This window comes from Colletotrichum jinshuiense, chromosome 1 (assembly GCF_051148585.1).
Source record: "Colletotrichum jinshuiense chromosome 1, complete sequence".
Taxonomy (NCBI): Eukaryota; Fungi; Ascomycota; class Sordariomycetes; order Glomerellales; family Glomerellaceae; genus Colletotrichum; species Colletotrichum jinshuiense.
In genome coordinates this window covers 5,634,778-5,654,845 of record NC_139302.1, presented here as the reverse complement: position 1 = coordinate 5,654,845, position 20,068 = coordinate 5,634,778, and the positions used below count along the sequence as shown (strand labels likewise).

Sequence of the window (20,068 nt, the reverse complement as noted above, 5' to 3'; positions counted from 1 at the left end):
AAGGGTTGATGCGGCTACTGCACCTGCACCATCATATCGAGGTCAGGAACCTGAAACCTTGCGGTCGTCGGCAGCAGCCGGCCGCAGCAACGCGCCAGCATTGAAATGAAGCCGGAAATGAACGGAATGCTGCCAACAGCGCCTGCGCGAGGACCGCGAGGAGTAGTGTGGGCAGCAATATCCTCGCGTTTCCTCGAATAGAAGGATGACGGGATGGAGCCAGCAACACCCGAAGGACGCGTTGGGTGGGCAATGATCTTATCGCGACGTGGACGAACTGATCCAACTCATCGAACGGACTCCGAACCGCCGCAGTTGTCGGCGCAGGAACGACAGACCAGAAATGACTCTCTTCCTCTTCCAGCGACGAAAAGCAAGCTTGGTATTGAACGCCCCGGGCGCAGCACAAATTGCGGATCGTAGCTCAATGGGTCGATGGACAGCCTCGGGCATCTCTGTCGGCTGGCTGACCGTCGGCTTCCAGATGCCTCCAACCTACGCGCCAGAGGACGCGGCCACGGTGGAGATGCTAGAGTCACTTGACTCTACGCATATTTCCGCCCTGAATTTTTGGGTACAGGCGCACAAGCGAGTGGCCATTCCCCGCCACACGTCCCGGGTCTGTGATGCACAATGACAGAGGCAGCCTCAACAGGTGCCGCCCGGAAATCCCAGCGGTCCTTGGCCAGCAGCGAAGTCGGTTAACGTTGGGCCAAAGACGAGGTTGCGAAGGCCCCCATCGAAAGGTTTACCCGGTGACATTCCCACTAGGGAAAAGCGTACGTCTGAAATGCGGAGGCTGTCGTCGAGGCTCCGTGATTTTCTCGTCCCGATTCGGGTTTGGCTCGCCACGACGTCGTACTGGCAGCCGGCGTGGCAGGGACAGGGCAGAATCAACTCAGACCGCGGATTTTGCTGTGAGTTTGGGAATCGGAAATGAGATTCGCGTAAACTCTGACGGAGGGCAGCTGGCGAGATGGGCCGGTGTCACATGTCGGGCATGGAAGGGGAAAAGAGGTGATGTTCGTGGGGTGTTGAGAACTAGATGCAGGACGACGGCTTGAGAGAGGACAGTGTGGGGGTGCTACATGTACGGAGAGATGCACACAGTGTGTACTGCTTGTTTTCCCTCTGGCACTTATCTCCTCCTCTACTGTGCCGCCCCTGGGTCGGCTATCGTCGTCTTTTGCCTCGAGGGGCGTTGCTTGGCATTGCTTGACATTGCTGCCCGAGAATACTCCCCAATGAGTTTTGATGGACTTCTACACATAGTCTACACTATTGCCTCCCCTTGCGAGGGAAAAGCCTCGACCCTAATTACCCCGAAAGCAACTGGAATATCGCGCAACACTGCTTACAGCCGGACTCCTTTGACTGCCCTTTTGGCCGAGGCCCAATTATCCCTAGTAAACGCCTGCCAGAACCGCCCTCCTCGCATCATGTACACAAAGAACCTGCCTACAGCTCAACAGTTCCCCCAAGATCATCTGATGCGTAGAGCCATAACGCACTCCCTGTGCTCTATTATCGCCGATGCCCATCAACAGGTCAGGATCATGCTGTTCTTATGCTGTTCTGATAACCGTGAGGTGCATATTCTTTGTTTGGCGAGGCAGCTTGCCGTCACGCTCGTAAAGCAACCCACAGTTCTGGCATAGCGACTATGGCAGTGCGTTAGTAAAAGAATGCCAGCTTGCTCAGGGACTTGTGACTCACTCTTGGTCCTGCAGGGCCGGGTCTCACTGCCCACACGCTCGAGCCCCAGAGAGCGCAGTGCCAACATCTCCAGGACATGCGTTCTTGGTCTGTGAGGCCGCTTCCTGCACCATATCCAGATCCCACATCGGGTGTTCCTCGTCCGCCAGGGGTTCCGGAACGGCCTAGGGGGCTCAGACTGCGGAATCGGCGCTTCTTCTTGGATCGCTCGCCTCTGCCCATGCGTTCCTCTTCCGGGGCCTCGACAACATTGCCAAAGCCGGAGAATGGCACACCACCCACCAAGCCAGTCGTTGAGCTGAAGCGGGCGGTTTCGCGGCGGAGTCGACGGATCTGCCGCTCTCGGTCTCCCTCCCGCTTCTCCATCTCCTCCTTGCTCAGGAACTCGACCTTGGGCTCCCAAGGGTCGGCGAGGTTCTCCGGGTCGTATCGCCATCCAGCATCCGCTCCAGCAGTAGCATCGTTAGGAAACTCGCGCAATCCGTTCCATCCCATAACGAGGCCACCCGCCTCGCAGGCTTCTTTCTTCAGTCGTAGGACTGCCTCGTATATGGCGTGTGTGACAGCAGGAACCCATTCGCCAGTCAGTCCAAGATCCTCACATGTCTGGCTGGCAAAGGCTTCCGGCATTCCTGGAGGGTGTAGCAGGGACCACTCGAACTTGTCCGTGTACAGTGTCGACTGGAGGTTGATGTTAAGAGTGACAATGCATCGGTAGGCGTCGTCATGGTCGTAATCGTCTGATCCGACGGGTACAGGAGTCGCATGCGCGGTGACATCTGGTGCTGAGGTTGCATCCCTTATTCTAGCCGGAGTCCCTGAGCCGCCATTCTGCATGGGGGTGTCGGAGCGGCTAATAGCGCGGGTTGCGGGTGTGGGAGAGTCGTCGCGGTTGAGCACTGAGTTCGGCTTGGTCGCATCGTTGTTGCCGGGTGCATTTTGCGACTGCGCATGGAACAGCGGGTGCAAAGCAACACCGGCATACTCCTCGAGCTGGGTGCGGATTTGTTTGGAGATTTCGAGCATCGTATTGTGACGATTGGGCAGGTCCAGATCTTGTACGTAGGTTTGCGCAAACTGCTCGGTGGTGATGACGGTCTCGTGCAAGTTCCAGAGGAAGGTGTCTCGCAGGCGGTAGGGCGGCGTCATCTCTTGCGCCCGATACTGCGGAAGGCTAGTGTCGACACTGTGAGGCGCCGACGGGAACGGGACCTGCGGCACAAAGGCCGGGATGTCGAGTTCGATGCGGATGGGGATCAGGGTCAATGGCAGATCGGCCTGTGCTGAGTTCTGTTGGTCGCTTCGGACCTGGCGTCCCTTGCCAAACCAGTCTCTCCAGATGCCCTGAACATCGACGGGCTCGTTCGTGTCCTTTCCAGCCTTGTCTGACAAATCAAGCCTGTTCGCAAGGTCTTCTCTTCTCAAGCTTCGCAATCCGGTCGGGCGGCGGCGGCTGTCGTCGTCGTCCTCGTCGATATCGTCGTAGCCATCTTCAGCGTAGTTGATGATGGTGGTCCCGCGCTTCGTTACTCGCGAGATAGGGCCCGTAGGAGCGCTGACCAGGACTGGTGTCAGGAGGGAGTTGGTGTAGTTTCGGATGCGCGGCGCATATGTGGACAGGAACGCCTGTGGCTTCTGTCGGGTGTCCATGGTGGGAGGCTAAGAGACCCAATGGGTCATCGCAGGTCGTCGCAAGGCGTTGATGGCGAGGTGGACACGTCGATGTAGACGAGATAACACAAGTCGGGGGGGTCGCTGCGCATGCGTGAGCGCGAATTGATGTCTCGTGTGTTGCTGGCGACAAATGTTTGGCGTGTGTCGCCAGATTCTTTGCTTGCGCGCCGATGAAACTACCGGTGAGCCTGGAAGGGGAACGCTGATTGCGAGATGTGGATCGCGTTGGAAATGCACTTGGGGGGAGAGCAGGCGCGTCAGAAAAATCAAGTCGGCGTTTTCCGACCCTTGCGCCAGGTCCAGCTCCAGAGGGGGCCTAGCGCGGGACAAGGTCTCCACTCTCTCACCGAACTCACCGACAACGCTACACCGAGCTCTCCGACATGGCAATGCTGAGACCACCTTGAAAAGCAACTACATGGTTTGTAGGTATTCCGGAAAAAAATTAAAAATTGGCCCCGATATTTGGATTCTTTAATTATGAAATATTTTGTTCATTTTGCCTTACGTGCCATGACTCTGCGGGCGCCATTTCATCTGACTTTCAACTGCGCAATATTGCCTGTCTTCATCAATCATGGGGAGAAAGTAAGCGTCGATATTTCGTCTATAGACTCACATTTGAGCATTTCCACTGAAATTTTGAAATCTAATTTTCTATTGCAGCCGGAAAATACTTTTAGACCATAAATGAACACCATCGCCATTATTGCTGCAGTCATACCATCTGTTTGTGCTTCCCCCCCCAATCATCATTCCTCTCCTCCGCAGACGGCAAGCTCGAAACAGCACTACAGAGAATGTATAGTATCTCTCAATAAACCCTCGTGCTAGTCTTTTTCATGATATTCATGATACTGAGTGTCGGCATTTGCTTGATTAGCCTGAATCTACCTAAATCACCGTACACCCCCACTCCTACCAGTATTCAGTCCTTATGTCCTTATGTGTAATGCTTGAAAAGGCTACCACGCACTTGCCCCCGGTGTGTCTTATGATTGGATTTCAGGCAAGCTAAGACAAAGACGCACCGCTGTGCTTGTAGTAGGGCTACAGCACTGTGGCCTTGACCTGCAGTGGAACGCGGCAAGCCACCCCACACAAGCTGCTCAAGAGACAAAGCCAACAATCTGCATCAATTAGTTGAAAAACGACTTTGCAATCGCGTGAAAATGTCATCAGGCGTTTCCTAGATCACATTTCACAAGAGTCAAAAAGTGTCAGATGTCTTCTAAACGTTAACTTTTAACATACTGGTCAAGAAACTGCTTACACAGTAGCTAGAGAGAAGCATGGCCAGCAATCACAGCACATCATGCTGAAGCTTCAATTGGTTCCTTCTTTTCAAATGACTTCGTGGGTGTGGCCACCTACATATGTTTGTGCGGGGTGTCTTTGTTGCTGTGATCAGAAACCCTCACAAGCTTGCTCCGGAATCTCGCTCCTGCCCACAGCCTGGATTCATCCAGGCAACGCATGGAATTGCTTATCACGTGGGTTTCGTGCTTCCAGGGCTCAATTTTCTTTGTAGGATCTAGGAACGTTCCTGCTGCCAGTCAAGCTAGCTGCTGGGTGACTTGAGTATCCTAGAGTGAAAACGAGGTCTTCCCTTGCCTTTGATGTGTTATCTTTCATTACAAAAATGCTTGCAATATAAAAATATTCAACGAAATATTTGTTCGTGATTCTGGGTTCTTTAGGTCCTTCTACTCGTTCACCTGGTTCTTATGGTGATGTTTGCACCAATATTCCTACTGACTCAAACGCTGCCTCGTTCAGAAACCGCAACTTGCCTGTGAATACCGGCCGCAGTAAGAGAAGATATATCCGATGATCGTGCCTGGTGCATGATATCGAACTGGAATAGACTTACAGTCACTGTCGGCAAGCCCATTGAAACATACCTTGTGGGTTTACCTGGCCTCGTTCTTGCCTTGATCTTGCCACCCAGATCTCTTTCCTACGTTATCCGCTTGAACTACAGCCTTCGCTCCGTTGACAGAAGGCACAGAGACTCTAGGTTCTTTCCTCTTCTCCTCGGCCAAATCACTCGCCTTCCACCCACAACCATAAATACACACATCCTCCCTCCCACCAACCTCGAGCCTTTCTTCGCATCTGCCAAAGTTCCCAAACACTCACAACTTGCACTTAAATCCAAGCTTCAGCTTTGTCGTTCTCTTTCGTCCCATTCACTGAAACCCCCCTATTCCATTCACTTCGTTCAAACGCTGCCGCAATGTTCTCCAAGGCAATCCTCACTGCTGTCGCTGTCGGTCTAGTTACTGTCGGTGTCATCAACGCCGCTCCTTTGACCAACGATGAGCTTCAAGCTCTGAAGCTCATCAATGACGCTCGCCTCGAGATGGCCATACCCGCCCTCATCTGGGATCCTAATCTTCAGGAGGATGCCAACATGTGGGCTGGCGATGTCGCCAACCATGGATTCCTCGAGCATGCTCCTGAATCTCAGCGCAATGGCGCTGATGAGCTGCTCAGCTTCTTCCACTCTGTCGACAAGACCAGCATTCAGCTGCGAAACCCCATCAGGGAGTCGGCCAAGATGTGGCTTGAGTCCAATGACTCTGAGTCAAACGTCAAAAACTCTTGGGAGAGCCTCAGCCTGACTGGTAAGTTGACATTGCTGGCAATACCATTGCTTTTGCTGATTATTGCCTCACAGAGCAGCTGCTTTCGGCCAAGGCCGCTCACATCGGATGTGCCAGCGTCCATGTCATCGACGGAAAGGGCGCTGCCAACCCGCAGAGCTTCTACACTGTCTGCCGTGTTCGCAGGGACATCCATTCGTATGTTTCTCACATCTTTTAACTTCCATCTCTTCTACGTCTTTGTCTTGTTTCTTGAGAAGCTAAAAGCTCCTATTCTACAGGCACCGGGATATTGCTCGCCGCCAGGATACCAGCCCTGGACCCTTCACAGGTGACATCACCTTCTTCAACCCTGCCCTTGGGGCCTGTGGTTGGACCGACAATGATAACTCGATGATTGTTGCGCTCTCGCACATCAAGATGGGCACTCAGTCCAACGGAAATCCCTTGTGCGGGCGCAAGGTTCGCATTGAGGCCGAGGGCAACTCTGTCGAGGTCACTGTCACCGACAAGTGCATGGGCTGCGCTGAAAATGACATCGATGTCAGTCCAGCTGTGTTCCAGCAACTTCTGGGTGATCTTGGCCGTGGTCGCGTTGGCGACATCACTTGGAGGCTCATCTAAGTTGCTCTTCCAATTTCGACTTAATTGTTGGGAGGGGTTTTTCACGTATTCCACGTTCAAGTATGATTTGAAGGTCCACTGACATGGGGATGGATCGGGTTTATGCACACTTGCTATTTGAGAGAGATTGACATGAAACATGGTTATGGGACGGACACTATTCCAAGGGGCATTGTACCAACATATCCAATAGTCTAGATATGAAATTCAATGATGCAAATTCCTCCACCAAATTGCTTCCTTTATCATAACATGTGGGTTGTGGTGGGTTCTGGGCAAGTCTCTTGCACTCTTACCTGATGTATTTTCATTGATTACTTTGCGCTGTAATTTTCGGCCGATTGTCATTGTTGAAATCCAGAATTTTTCAGCCAAGGCTGCCATTGACGCTTGCTGCTATGATCGGTGGGTTTAAAGAACGCCCTTGACCCGATCCAACATGTCCTCATCAATCTCTAGGAGTCTGACGATGTTCTCTTCGAACCAAGTGCGCATGAGCGTCGTTCTTGTATCCTCTGACACTTGCTCACCCCCAAAAACAGGCGGCTGCCACCTCGTGGGGTTCTCCGCGCCCTCACATGAGCCATCCGCAGCCAACGCTCTGTTTCTCTCCGCAACCTTGGCCCAGAATGGCAGGTGGCCTCCTAGACCGAAGGCATCCAAGAAACCAGCCAGGCGGTCATCCTCGTTGCGGTACGTCTCGAGGAGCCTGGAAACGACCCTGAAGAACTCGACCGGCCTCGTCGTCTCCGCCGTCTCGACGATCTTGAGCAGCAGCTTCGTCCAGTCCGTGATCAACTCCGGGTCCAGGGTCCCCTCGAGCAGCCTAAACTCGATCGTACCCTCGCACACCGCGTCGGAGTGCTCAGTCGAGAGGTTCCCGCGGACCGACATGAAGGAGACGCCGCCCTTCATGCCCCTCCTGGGCGCCAGCAGCGACCAGAGGGCCCAGTGGCTCTCGGCCGCCCAGATGCCGAAGAACTCGCGCTGGAGCCTCTCGGGGAGCCTGTCCATGGGGACGTGGGCCTCGATCTCGAGGGACAGCGCGACGTCCCCGCGCCGGAGGCCACTCTTGCCCACCCGGCGCAGGTCGAGGCAGGCGTTGTACTCGGGAAGGGTCTTGTCGGTGGCGAGGATGGAGCTTGTGCGGAGGGGCAGGGTGTACAGGCTGGTCTTGCGCGACGGGTGGACGAGGGTGTACAGGATCGGGTCGACAGCCCAGATGAGCGTGGCGATGCGCCGGAGGGCGCGGAGGGAGAAGCCGCACACGCTGCCGACGTGGACGTGGAGGCCGCAGGACAGGTCCAGCATCGGCCGCATGCCTCCACGCACGATCCTCAGCACGTCGACGACGCTGCCGAAATCCGTGGGGTGGTTGCGGAGGATGGGGCTCGAGACCTCGACGCCGACGTGGCCGCCGGAGTAGCCGAGCAGGCCGCCCGAGGACCTGGAGAGGCTGCAGTCCTGCTTGACGCACCAGGTTTGGTAGCGCGGGTCGACGTCTTCCACGAGGTGGAGGTGGTGGCCGTTGGACTCGGCTATCGCCAGGAGCGCGGAATTGGGGATCCCGAGGTTTTCGGTGCTCATCTTGTCGAAGAGGTCGTGGAGGGTGGCGCTGCAGTGGCCCGCGGAGTTGATGATCTTTGCAAGGTGGTCAGCGTTGCCGGAGTACGCCCGACTGCTTGCGTCCGATCCGGATTCAGGTTCATCGTCACTGAGGAGGTCTCTGAGGAGGTGTTGGAATTCACTATAATACTTCTGATTGGCCCCGTTGTTGGAGGAGGACTGGGGGTTATGGCGGTAGAACCAGCGAGGATCTGAGGGGTATGGATCATCGGTGCCTTCGTTGGCATAAGGGAGGAGAAACTCGAGTTCGATGCCAAAAGTGTAAGGGGACAAGTCTTTGGTGTCGTTGAGGTTGATGGCCGGTTTGCGGCGGCGATGGTTGTCGAGCTCTGGGACGAAGGGGTTGGTGCCAAGGGGTTGGTAGTATCTTGATTGAGAAGAAAGGTCAAGGTCGTCGAGGAGGTCGAAGATGCTGTATGGAAAGGGTGGACTCTTCAAAGCAGGGTCTGACGGAATGGGAAGCCTCAACAGCTCGCGGACGTGTTCTACCTTGTCCTCAGTCGCGTTCAGGCAGAAGAAGACGAGGCCGTGACATACCTTGATCCAGTTCTCAACGGCCCCAAAGTCGAGCGTCCCAGCATGCTGGGCAAATTGGATCGTACGGGCCCGGGGATCTTTGTCGAGGATTTTGGAAAAGTCGTAGGCTCCGGGAAGCACCCTCACGTTGCCCTCCCAATCCTTTGCGTGAACGCGGGTTTCGTCCACCAGCCACTCGAGGTCTTGCGCAAGCGAGACACAGAGGACAGCGAGCCGCGAAACCGCAGATTCGTGGCCGACGTCTGGGGGCTTGAGCATGCCCGTCCTGGTCGGGACCGGCGGACCATGGGTAAACACTGTCTCGGCGGGCTCGCAGCGCCACTCGGTGTCGGACAGGAAGACGTGCGGGAACGGGCTGAAGAGGCGGGAGAACTCGAGCCCTGGGGCGGTCATCGACCCGGGGCCGCAGTATTCCGCATGGAGCTGGTTGATGCGGGGGGATGCCTCCCAGAGGAAGGCGACGATCCTCCGGAGGTCGTGGAGGGTGTAGTCGCCGGTTTGCGGCTTGACTTCGACCCGCAGGCGGGGGACGTGATTCATACCGATGACGAGACCTTGGGTGGTTTTCAGCTTGTCGCAGACAGCTTCCAGTTTCGACATGTTCTCCTTGGTGAAGGACCACAGGGGCGTCTTCACGCGGACGGACCTCCATTTCCTGGTGTAGGACTTGTATTTCGGGATTTTCTTTTCGGGTAGCTCGACGACGTTTTGGTCTACATCGATACCCCAGACGCCGTCGTCCCCATAAAAGGGGTCATCGTAACACACGCCGCGTAGGCCCAGGTCGTGGAGGCGGCCTGCGATGAAGCGCAGAACATCACTGGTCCGGTCATTGCCAACGTTGCCGAAGCCTCCCCCTAGAGTATGGGCGGAGTTTGACCCAGGAGAAGAAGTTCCGGAACTTGTGCCACCAGCAATCTGGATCAGAAACTCGAGTTCGACACGAAAGACTAGCTTCCGGGAACCATCGGAGCTGCTATTGCCGTTGCGTCCGTCTGCGTATCCGGTCTCGGAATGTTCTGAGCTCCAGGTATGGCAGGATCCATGGGTTGCAAAATCCATATTTTGAGGGTTGCTTTTGTAAACGATATGTATTGACGAATCCTTGTTTATGCTGCCGTCTTGCTGTTGATGGAGAACCAACAACGGAGAAATATCCTAAGCTATATACAAATAGACCGAAATACAGCCTCAATCTTGCCATTATCCCCGTTGCCCATCAGTTTGGAGACAGTCCTGTTGTGGTTTCTTCGCCAGTCCCTCCGTCAAACACGCTGAAGAACATGCCCTGTAGTGGACAAACCGACCACAAAGCGGTTGTGTGAGAGGACAAAAGCTGAAGAACCAGGTGACAGCGTTGAGAGTCTAAAGGGTACGTACATGCACGGGAGTTTCAAAGGACGTGTAACTCTCTTTATGCAATTGGTTCTGGTATTTTGCATCTTGAGTCTATGCCTCTGGATGTTTGACAATGAAGTCCTTTGTAGAGCTTCTGATCAACCGTGTGTAATATATGGAGAATTTGAAGAATGGATGTTGCAATTGGATTTGGACGATCCTCTAAATTACATGAAACGTGACTTAGGAAAGCCGACTGGTTCTTCGGTCAACCTCTTGAAAAGACATAGGGGCTAGTGGGCACTCTTGCAATGGCGTGTCTACGGTGTCGCAACAACGTCACAAGGACGAGCAGGTTTCGTCAGATCTATGGATCCCAACTATCCTTCTTTGATGACGAGACCAGCATTCACACACAAAGACCCTCCAGAACTCTGTGCGGCCGGCCGGGTAACCGCTCTCGCAGAAGCAACAAATCACTAGGGGACATACGTAGAGTGCATCTTGGTCATTCTAGTCCATGATCGCTGGCTCCGTCACTTGCTTAGATGGGGCATCTAACTAAAGCATTGAGAGAAATGGTCCTTCATGTCATCATACTCATTGTAAATTTTGCTACATAGATCCCACATCTCTCGCCAAAGAGACTCTGGGAAGAACATGGGTTTCGTCTTCCCCACCCACAATGCAGCGACCCCAGAACTCCAAAAGTAAAACGCTCACAAGATTACCTCCCAAGCAGATGAAAGCAAAATCTGGCCCAATAGTGAAGAGGCCAGAAGATTACGTATATACATGTACAGGCACATTACACAGCAACCGCGTTCCGCTGCCGCAGGCTCTGCGACCTCAGGAACGAGATCTGGCCCCTACGAACTGTCGTCTCGCCACGCGGCGACCGTATTTCGTCCTTGTCGGCCGACATGGTCGACGATAGCTCTAGGGTGCTGTACGGATCGTGCGTGGAGACGGGCAGCTCGTCACGTCTCACCGACAGATAAAAGAAGTCCCACCAGAACGAATGCTCGAGCTCGCGCGGCTTGCCATCGGCGGTCCAGTACCGCTCCTCCGACAGCTCCCGTGACAGGTGCCTCCGGAAATAGCGGTCCTGGCTAACCCACCACGCGCGCCACGCGACTAGGATGCCGACAGTCAATGGAATGACGGTGGCCCAGTAGACCCAGAAGAGGTGGCTCAGTACAGGGATCGGGTCTTTACTGTTCGTCGAGGTGCCCGCCGCCGCCGCGCCGCCCGCGGCGTCATCTCCCGCCGCATCCTCGCCTGAGGCTTGCCAGTCAAACATGGACATGCCGAAGAGGGTGCCGAGGAACTCGCCAGGGAGGAAGACGGCGGTGATGACGGCAAGCGCTTTCATGGAGGAACTGTCTCGGGAGGAGGCGACAGCCATGCGGGCGTTAAGGACATTGTCCTCTTGGGCCATCTTACTGTAGATCTGATATGTATTAGTATGAGATTGCGCCGCGGGGTTGAGCCGTTCAACTTACGATATCGATCTGGGCGCGGCACCGGGCTTCAGACATGCGACGGTCAGTCTCCAAGCCCATGCACATCCTTTGCAGGCCTTCCAGATATTGCCGAATCTCATGCCAGTGGTTTCCGAGAGGGTCAGCCAAAGCATCAGGAGCGGGGGGCAGAGAACGCCGCTTTGTGCTTGCGGACGATCGCGAAGGCGGTCCCGTTGGAGGCTCGTCGGGCTGAACCTGTTGGTCCTGCTGATCTCGCTGGTCTGCATCGTTTTCCCTGACGTGGAAGTCGTCCAGGCGTATCTTGAGTTCCCCGGTCGTCATGCGCTCCGCCAACTCATCGCCGGCTTGCAGCATGAGCTTCACAACCCTTTCCATCCACCTTACGGTATCCAGCAGCTTGATGGATTCCTTCAGCACATCGTGCGCGCTCTTCATTAGATTCGCCATGCTCATCGGGCCCGCGATCTGCGGCGTTTTTTCGTTGTTGGTGCTAAAGGTCAATCGGCGCATCAGCTTCGACCTCCGCTCCCGCTCCATCTCAAAGGCCTCGAAGCCTGCGATGCTGCTGACCTCCCACTCGAGGCTTTTGACGTGGTTGATGTTCTCCATGACAGCCTCCTCGGTGCGCATGAACTGGACTTGAAGCAGAATGACGGGGGTGATGAATGGGTGGGCCCAATGCGCGCGACATGCCTCCAGACGCTGATCGTACTCGTCGAGGTTCTCCAGGCTGTGTTGTCTGGGGTGATAAGACTGGCGCACCAGCACTGAGGACGTGCGGCTGCGGACGTCGTAGGTCAGGGACATGAAGTCGTACGGCGTCCTCGGGTTCTTGGAGAAGGAGAGGATGAGGCCTTGCGAAGTTAGTATCTGCGCGACTGAGATGGCTGCCTTCAACTACTCACTCAACTTGGAGCGGTCGAGAGACCAGAAGCGAGATTCGTTGGTGACGCGGCGAGAGTACTGAAGGGTGGCCGGGTGCAAGTCCATTGCGTCCAGGTCTTCTGGGGTCATGGTGATGCCATCCTCTCTGCGGTCAAAGGACTTGTTGCGGCGGAAGCAAATTCTACAGCTGTTAGCGTTGATGATAGATAAGGCTGGAGTGTGGTGGTTTATACTCACACTCGGCGAACTCGTCCATCCAGCACCAGTTCCGGGTCGCGGACCGGGTCCTGCGAAAAGACGCCCTGAAAATGCGTCAGTACTTAATGTCACAGGCAAGCCTGAGAAAGGGGTCCTGTTCTCACGTTATGGTCGATCGAGTAGCCGCGGCGAAAAGCGAGATCAAGAGTCTGGTAGCCTGGCACTTCATCCTTGTGCATGAGCTGGAAGCTGACGTCCTGGTCCCCTTCCTCGTCCATCTTCATACCCGAGGGGATGCCATTGTCTTTCTTGAAGACGACATACTCGTCGTACTCGACCTTGGAGGCGGTCTTGCCGTCGGACAGCAGAATGTCATCGCGCAGGGCGAGGGTGTCGAAGCGGAACAGGTCGGACGAGTCGAGACCCTGGAAGCGGGCCATCAGGGCGTTTGCCGGGGAAGAGTGTCGCTGGTTGTTTGCGGGTCGCAGCTCAACATGACTCTCGTCGCCTTTGTCGAGTGGAAAGAAGCCAACGTCAGGTGGGATGAGTTGGCGAGAGGGCGAGGGAGAGAGGTGTGAGTGAAGGCGACGGCCGGTGAGGGTGAGATGAGGGCGGCGGCATCCCGGTCGTCTGGGACGTGGGAGCTGGGACCAGGCCAGTTTTTTTATTGCTGTGCATCGCTGTCGCTCGTTTGCGTTGCCGATCTTGGCTGTTGGCGGTGGTTGGGTCGGAAGGCATCCGCACCGCTCCAGTGGCCCAGGGTCCCCGAAAACGTGATATTGGTGGGCCTCATTGTTGAGTCCATTTCGGCAGAGGGGAGGGGAGAGAGGTTGCCAGGAGCAGCGCCATTGTTTGCGGGGGTGTGTGGTGGGTGTTTCGCCGCTGATGGGCGAGGCTACAGCACCCGGGGCGATCCTTCAACGGCTGCCATCGCTGTCTGCTTCCCGATCCAGTGGCATGTGGCAGGCCCCAGGCAGATGTGCCAGGCTGTTGCTCAGCCACTCTGACAGGCCAGGCGGCCTTATTCTGGGTCTTGGCGGACGCCCGGCGGGGCGCTGTCCGGGGGGTCACGCGGTGTGCCGCAACCAACCTGCCGATGTCTGTCTGTGAGTTCAAAGTATGTAATATTGTGTGTGACGGTAGTGGATGGAGAGGAAAGGTTCGCTGCAAAGAAAGCAAAGGAACCTTCCGGGCCGAGCGGGAGAGGAGCGAGGAATGAAGGAAACAGGAAAAATAGAAGGAAGGAGCATCCTGGGGGAATCGCACCATAACTGACGACTGCCTGCCTCATTGGAGAAGACCGTCCAATTCTTTCTCTTATTTTACCTTTTCATTTCTTCTTCTCTTTTCTGTGAACACAACACAACCCCGCCCGGGGCGTTCTGTTCGCGGCCCAATTGCGTCGGAATCTGGGTTAATTGAGTTGACATTGCTGCAGAGGAAAAAAACATGGGATGCCTGCTCGCCAGAGTTTGGTAGCCAAGACCGGGCCCAACCACCGAAAACTTATTCGACCCCGGGCACCCCTCCCTCTCTACCTGCAAAGTCATCGCCGGTTGTCTTCCTCACCGCCCGCCCCGGTCTCTGCCCGCTTCTCTTCCACTCTCACTGTCTCTTGTCCATCCTCGGGCGAGGGCACCTTCGGTTTCGCGACGTCGTCCTTGCGCAGCTTCGTTCCGCCGCTCCAGCCGATCCAGCGCTTCTCCCTTGGACCCTTGAGCATAGTGATGACCAACGACAACCCGATGAACCCGACTGAGGGGAGGAGCGTCAGCAAACTGCACTAATAACACACCGTTTCCAAGCCATATGGCGATAACATCGGTCGATTGACTTACTGGTTGCGCCTCCGCTGTACTTCCACCCGCCTTGCGCATACAGCCTGTTGCCCACCGCGGTGCCCGTCAGCTGCCCGCAAAACACGCACACCATGTACGCCGTGTTGACTCGGTTTCTCGCCTTGGAACTGATGGTGTAGATGGCCGTCCGGTTGGCCGTCTGCGCTGTCTGGATGCCAATGTCGATACATATCGCTTGGATCACGGGTCCGGCAACAGTGAACTCGCCCGTCAAGGCGCCAACCAAGCAGCCGATGAGAATGACGACCTGCCCCAGCACAGAAGACATGAACGGTACGTATCGGTCCATGATTAGCCGTCCATACACCGGCCCGCCGCAAATCGCCGCGATGCCGATGAGCGAAAACAGCCCAATCGTGATGGAAGGATACTCGTATGGCGGCGACGCCAAAAGGAACGTCAACGTTGTCCAAAATGAAGTGAAGATGGAGCTGATGAAAAAGCCAATGAGGCAAGCCTGCACGAGGATCGGCTGCGTGAACAACATGGTCACGATCGTCCAGAGTGCGCGGAAGTAGTTGAGACCGTCCGGATTCGTCGACGGATAGTCTGGCATGAAGAAGAAGAGAAGGATCAGGAGAAGGTACTGTGCGCCGAACGAGAACCAGTAGATGTTCCGCCATGATGTGTAGTTAGCCACGATACCCGAGAGCAGACGGGCTATGAGCATTCCCAGCATCAGCCCGGACGTGGTGATGGAGAGCGAGCTGGCTTTTCGGTTTGCTGGGGCCATGTCGGCCACGAGGGGCAGCATGAGCTGCGGTGTGACGGTCGTGGCGCCTACGATGAACGACAGAGCCAAGAACGCTGTGAAGGAGTTTGTCACGCAGAGACCCAGCCACTGATAATGGTCAGCCCACGACATCTGCAAGGCCTTGTCGGGAAACTTACAAGTGTCGCCGTCAGACAGATGAGGGCCAGGATGAACGGCCGCCGTCGGAGCATGTCACCCAGCGGACAGATCAGGAGCAGTCCCGCGGCATACCCAGCCTGCATCAGCGTCGCGACGGACGACGCCCTCTCGAAACTGACGTCGAACGTTTCCGCAATCCTGTTTAATACCGGCTGATTGTAGTAAAGGTTGGCTACGGTAAAGGTGGCGGCCTGTGTTTCTCAGCACAACCGCTCGTTTCTTGGTATCAGACTTCTGGAGACTTACCACCGCATACAGGAAGTTGTGGGCCAGGGTGAATTGAGGAGGGTTCTTCGGATCGTATCGAAGCTTTTTCGGCGTCCAGGTGAGGACCCTCACCACCGACCCGATAATCCCACCGCTTCCCTTGTCGTCTCCTCCCCGGTGCGTATCGTAATCCGAATCAGACGGTGACGGTGATGGGGATCTTGTCTCATTCCCCACCTCTATCCTCTTCTCGTCACCAAAACCATCCCGGGGAGAGTTCAGGGCTGAGACCTGCAGGCGGGAAGCCTCTTCCGCCACCTTATCCTCGCCGGGCCCGGCCGTTGCAGCCGCAGCCGCGGGCGCCACGCCCATATCCTTGTTGTCGTCCGTGTCACCTCTGCCATCGGCAGAGTTTCGCTTCCCCGACATATCTTGACCTTTCAAGTTTTCGAAAACACAAGACAAAGCCTCTTCTTGCCGCCTGTCCCAATTTTATTTTTCTTCCGGTGTGAAGTCTGCCGAACGTAAGGTGTCCAAAGATTTCTTCTGCGATTAATCCCGCTCTTAGCGTTTGCGCGGAAGTCCGTTGCGAGGCTAATCGGCTAGGGACAATGACTTTGTCGTCATTGGTGTGAGTTGGCTGCTGATAGGATGTGTGTGCCGAAATCTCGGCAATCGATCTTGCTTAACAAGAAAGGGAACTATACTCAAACAAAAGCAAACGCTCATGTTACAGCACCAAGTCTCGGCAAGAAAGTCGCATCAATGGGAGAGGTTTGGTGACCCAATTACTACTACGGTATTACTATTTTTTCTATGACGCGCGACTCATGGGGAGGGGACATTTCCGTACAATAGTAAGCGAATCTCCCACAAGCGGACGGTCCCGATGGGATTGTCGCGGAGATAAGATCCGCTTGAATGGCGCGAGACCAGGGCAGATTCGGTTTTGTCCTATCATTGCCTAGCAACCCTTTAACCGGCGCCGATTCGGCGTGGGGTGTGAGAAGAAAGGTAGAAACCGGGGAAGGTGAATCGTGGACCACCCCTGGTCCACTGCTCCGATATCCGGCCTCCGGACGGCCGTGGTCTAGCAACTCGCCGCGTAACTCGATAGTGGGCGTCCTAGTGGACAGGATCAAGAATCACCCGGTGTCCAAGGACGGTAACCACATTTTCCCCAGTATGGCCCGGACTCCGGGATTGTCGATGCATGCAGTGAGCCGAGCAACTTGATTCAACGTACTCGGCATGTTGAGCACGCCCTTTGGAACGGGCCTCGTGCCATGTAATCTCGCCCTGCCTGTGTTCTCCGGTAAGGAAACAAAACATAAGAAAATACAAGAGCTTCTCGGTTGATGACTTTTTGTCAAAGTCCTCATTCGTAGAAACCAGATAGCATGGCTGGAGATGGGAAACTTGCAGGAAGAAACATCTGGACTTCCGAAAGACCTGTGATGGACACAATGGCGAACCAAAACGGACGTCATCATGCCGAGTGCGAGGCCCTAATCATGTCAACATTTGCCGGCCTTCAGTTCTGCGGGTATGTAGATGCGGAAGCAAAAGCCCACATAACCATGTATGGCAGCATTCGCAGTGCCGAGATCCCAGCCGAACCTGGATGTTTGAATCAATCGGAGGCCCCGCGGCTTTGATTTGACGACGCCTCGGCGCTGTGCAGGCGATAGAGGCGGGCTGCGGATGGCTTCAACCCTACCGTAGATAGAGGCAATCGAGGCCCCAAATAAAGATACGTTATAAGCGCCAATATTCTCAATCCCAGAAAACAAACCACGATTCTTTTCGCCAGATAAAACGTTTCCCACGACTTCGAATACCCCCATGTTTGTCCTCCGCATACCATTGACAGCAGCGGCTCACAGAGAGGTGCGGGTTGGTAATGGCGGGGGAGGGGCATGTATTGGTGGGCGGAGACTTCTCCGCCCCCACCCTGATTGGCAAGGGTACTTGGATGACCAATTTGTCGCAGATGACATCAGCAAGCACGGTAGCTCAGGGGTAGAGCGCTGGGCTCATAACCCAGAGGTCCCTGGATCGAAACCAGGTCGTGCTAATTCTTTTGCGTTTTTTTGTCGATTCTTCCCCCATTCCGCAAACCTCAGTGCAATAATATCATTTAGTCTGATTCCATTTGCTGCGAAGGGGTAGGACATGATATTGTTTTTGCATTGAAGGATGTTTCGTTTGCTCGAATCAACCACATGACATCTTTCACGTAGATCCGCCGAGTCAGAAGACTATTCATCAGTGCGCAGATGAGGCTGCTGTGAATTGTCTACCTGCAGCGACGATAAGAGTGCAAAATACAAAGCGTGCCGTAACGTGTACGACGTGTATTCCATCCTCCAACTCTCGTCCAAGACCTGTCGCCTCAAGTATTCCTCTTCCCCTCGTTCAAGAGCGACGTATAAGATTCCCGGTTTCTTCATCGTCGGTTAATTGCAAATTACCCGCGCCTTGACCAGTCGAAGGCTCTGCTCATAGTGATCACCATCCGCAGTGCCAAGCTTGATGAGACTTGGAGAGATGCAAAAATTGACAATGCTGTGTTCGTCGAGAGGCTCCTTCTGCCAGACCTCAGCAGCCATGGAACCCGGCGAGTATCGCACAACTTTAGTGCTGGTCGTAGCCGTCGTCCACTTCGGATAGAAAATAGCTTTCGACTTCATAAAGATTGACTGCAGCTGCAAAGCATAGTCAAAAGCTTTGCCGAGTCCTTTGCTAAGCTTGGTCATAGCGACGTGGTGATGGAGATTGTTTTTGGGCAAAAACTTGGAGAATACCGCGAGCTCTTTGTCAATTGCCTTCTGCAACTCTGCCTTGTCGACCCCTATCATTTCATCAATCATTTTGGCACCTTCAGCTTTCCATCTGAAAAGGTCGGCGGGGTCCTGCTTCATCTTGTAGTTCATATCTGCAGTAGTGGAACTGTCAGCGACCTTTACAGTCTGATAATAGGTATCTCATTTGCATAAACAATCTTACCATCCAGCTTTGTCAAGACAATGGAGAAGCACTCCCCTGTTTTGCCAGCCCAGCTCTTACCAATGCTGCCGTCGGGACCCGAGCCAAAGATACGACAAACAAGCGCCAGCCAAATGTACTTCTCGACAATACTGGGTTGTATGTCATCATTTTGGAGAAGTCTAACCTGGCTAGGACTCATCCAGCGAAGCACGCAGGAAGGGTCGTTGCGGCTGTCTTCGAGGTCTTCTTCTGAGGGCCGGCCAGTTAGAACCGTGTTGACCATACCCTCGATGGTGTAAGCCATTTTCCCCCAGATGAGCAAAATCTCGTCGTCCGAGACCTTGCTGGAATTTGCAAATAACTGATTCTTCGCGGCGGCAACTTCTGCTGCAGCTAGCTGCGTGCTGAGCTCATCGATATGGTGTTTGAGCGCTCTGTTGTCACCCTGAAGCTTTTCAACCTGGATCTGATGATCCAACTCCTGTTTCACCATCTGAGACTCCAACTTCTCCGCTCGGAGTTTGCTAGCCCAGAGAGTTGTCGTCCGCTTACTGAGGTATTGGATCTTTCTCTCCAGTCTTGTTACCTTTCTTTTTTCTTTGAGTAACTTGGACCTGAGTTCCCGGTTTGCATTTGGGGGCGAAGAATAACTCTGATGAGATTGGTAGTATCCATGTGTCTCTCTTAGAGTCGTTCCTGAGGGACTTGAAAAGTCATTGCCTTCCTCGTTTGGCTCTTCAACCTTCAAAGGATACGAGAATAGACCTCCTTGACCTTCGACAAAGGACATCTCTTCCTGTTTTTCATGTTGAGCGTTGAATAGTTTTGCGTGATATGGGGGAAGCTCACCTGCTTATAATTGTTGCCCATTTTGACGATAAGTATGCCGTTTTGTGATGGACAGCGCGGAAAGAGTAGTGGAGGGTTGTTTTGGACGTGAAAAGAAGCAGCTTTGATGTGCGGTGGGAGGTTGTGGAAGAAATATTATATTGGCGGATGGAAGTTTGATATCTGCCTCACGCCTGTTCTTCTTCTGAAGTGAAGTTCTTCGGGAGGGAAGGTAGAACCAGGTTCCAGTTGGTATCTACCTCAACCGAACCCCAAATTTAGAGGTGATTTCACGCCGTTCAAACGAAGTAAGGAAAGAGCGAGGAGCTGTACCTTCTTTATGAGATTTTACCTACTTTCTTTCTAAACCAGCTTCATTATTCTATTCCGATCTTTTTCCAGGAGCTGAATCTCCCATATTCCTTAAACTACTTCCCCATCTACGCCACTTCGCTCACTCATCCTCTACCCGTATACTTAAATCACCTCATTGAGATGAGAGCCACGCCTTCCAGGAAATCAAGGTAGGCTGAAGAAACCTTACAAATACACACATTCTCGAATTCTTTCATTCTC

At 54.3% G+C, this 20,068-nt stretch overlaps 6 protein-coding genes across 6 annotated transcripts; 1 reads left to right on the top strand and 5 right to left on the bottom strand.

Annotated features, from left to right (window-relative positions):
- Positions 1–1,565: 1,565 nt before the first annotated feature.
- EsH8_I_001472 (uncharacterized protein) lies at positions 1,566–3,366 on the bottom strand (the record flags this gene model as incomplete). The annotated part of the gene is made up of 2 exons (XM_083268885.1): positions 1,566–1,661; positions 1,717–3,366. 2 exons carry the CDS (start codon positions 3,364–3,366, stop codon positions 1,566–1,568), a joined length of 1,746 nt encoding a protein of 581 aa, XP_083119323.1.
- A 2,263-nt stretch (positions 3,367–5,629) lies between these two features.
- Positions 5,630–6,623, top strand: EsH8_I_001471 (uncharacterized protein; the record flags this gene model as incomplete). The annotated part of the gene is made up of 3 exons (XM_083268884.1): positions 5,630–6,020; positions 6,074–6,197; positions 6,281–6,623. 3 exons carry the CDS (start codon positions 5,630–5,632, stop codon positions 6,621–6,623), a joined length of 858 nt encoding a protein of 285 aa, XP_083119322.1.
- Positions 6,624–7,034: 411 nt separating this feature from the next.
- EsH8_I_001470 (uncharacterized protein) lies at positions 7,035–9,848 on the bottom strand (the record flags this gene model as incomplete). Its single annotated transcript, XM_083268883.1, has 1 exon — positions 7,035–9,848. One exon carries the CDS (start codon positions 9,846–9,848, stop codon positions 7,035–7,037), a length of 2,814 nt encoding a protein of 937 aa, XP_083119321.1.
- A 1,084-nt stretch (positions 9,849–10,932) lies between these two features.
- EsH8_I_001469 (uncharacterized protein) lies at positions 10,933–13,134 on the bottom strand (the record flags this gene model as incomplete). Its single annotated transcript, XM_083268882.1, has 5 exons — positions 10,933–11,577; positions 11,630–12,465; positions 12,517–12,677; positions 12,734–12,798; positions 12,859–13,134. 5 exons carry the CDS (start codon positions 13,132–13,134, stop codon positions 10,933–10,935), a joined length of 1,983 nt encoding a protein of 660 aa, XP_083119320.1.
- Positions 13,135–14,240: 1,106 nt separating this feature from the next.
- Positions 14,241–16,102, bottom strand: EsH8_I_001468 (MFS transporter; the record flags this gene model as incomplete). Its single annotated transcript, XM_083268881.1, has 4 exons — positions 14,241–14,449; positions 14,533–15,394; positions 15,445–15,657; positions 15,713–16,102. The coding sequence occupies 4 exons, from the start codon at positions 16,100–16,102 to the stop codon at positions 14,241–14,243; spliced, it is 1,674 nt and encodes a 557-aa protein (XP_083119319.1).
- Positions 16,103–18,132: 2,030 nt separating this feature from the next.
- EsH8_I_001467 (uncharacterized protein) lies at positions 18,133–19,534 on the bottom strand (the record flags this gene model as incomplete). Its single annotated transcript, XM_083268880.1, has 3 exons — positions 18,133–18,611; positions 18,683–19,229; positions 19,514–19,534. 3 exons carry the CDS (start codon positions 19,532–19,534, stop codon positions 18,133–18,135), a joined length of 1,047 nt encoding a protein of 348 aa, XP_083119318.1.
- Positions 19,535–20,068: the final 534 nt, after the last annotated feature.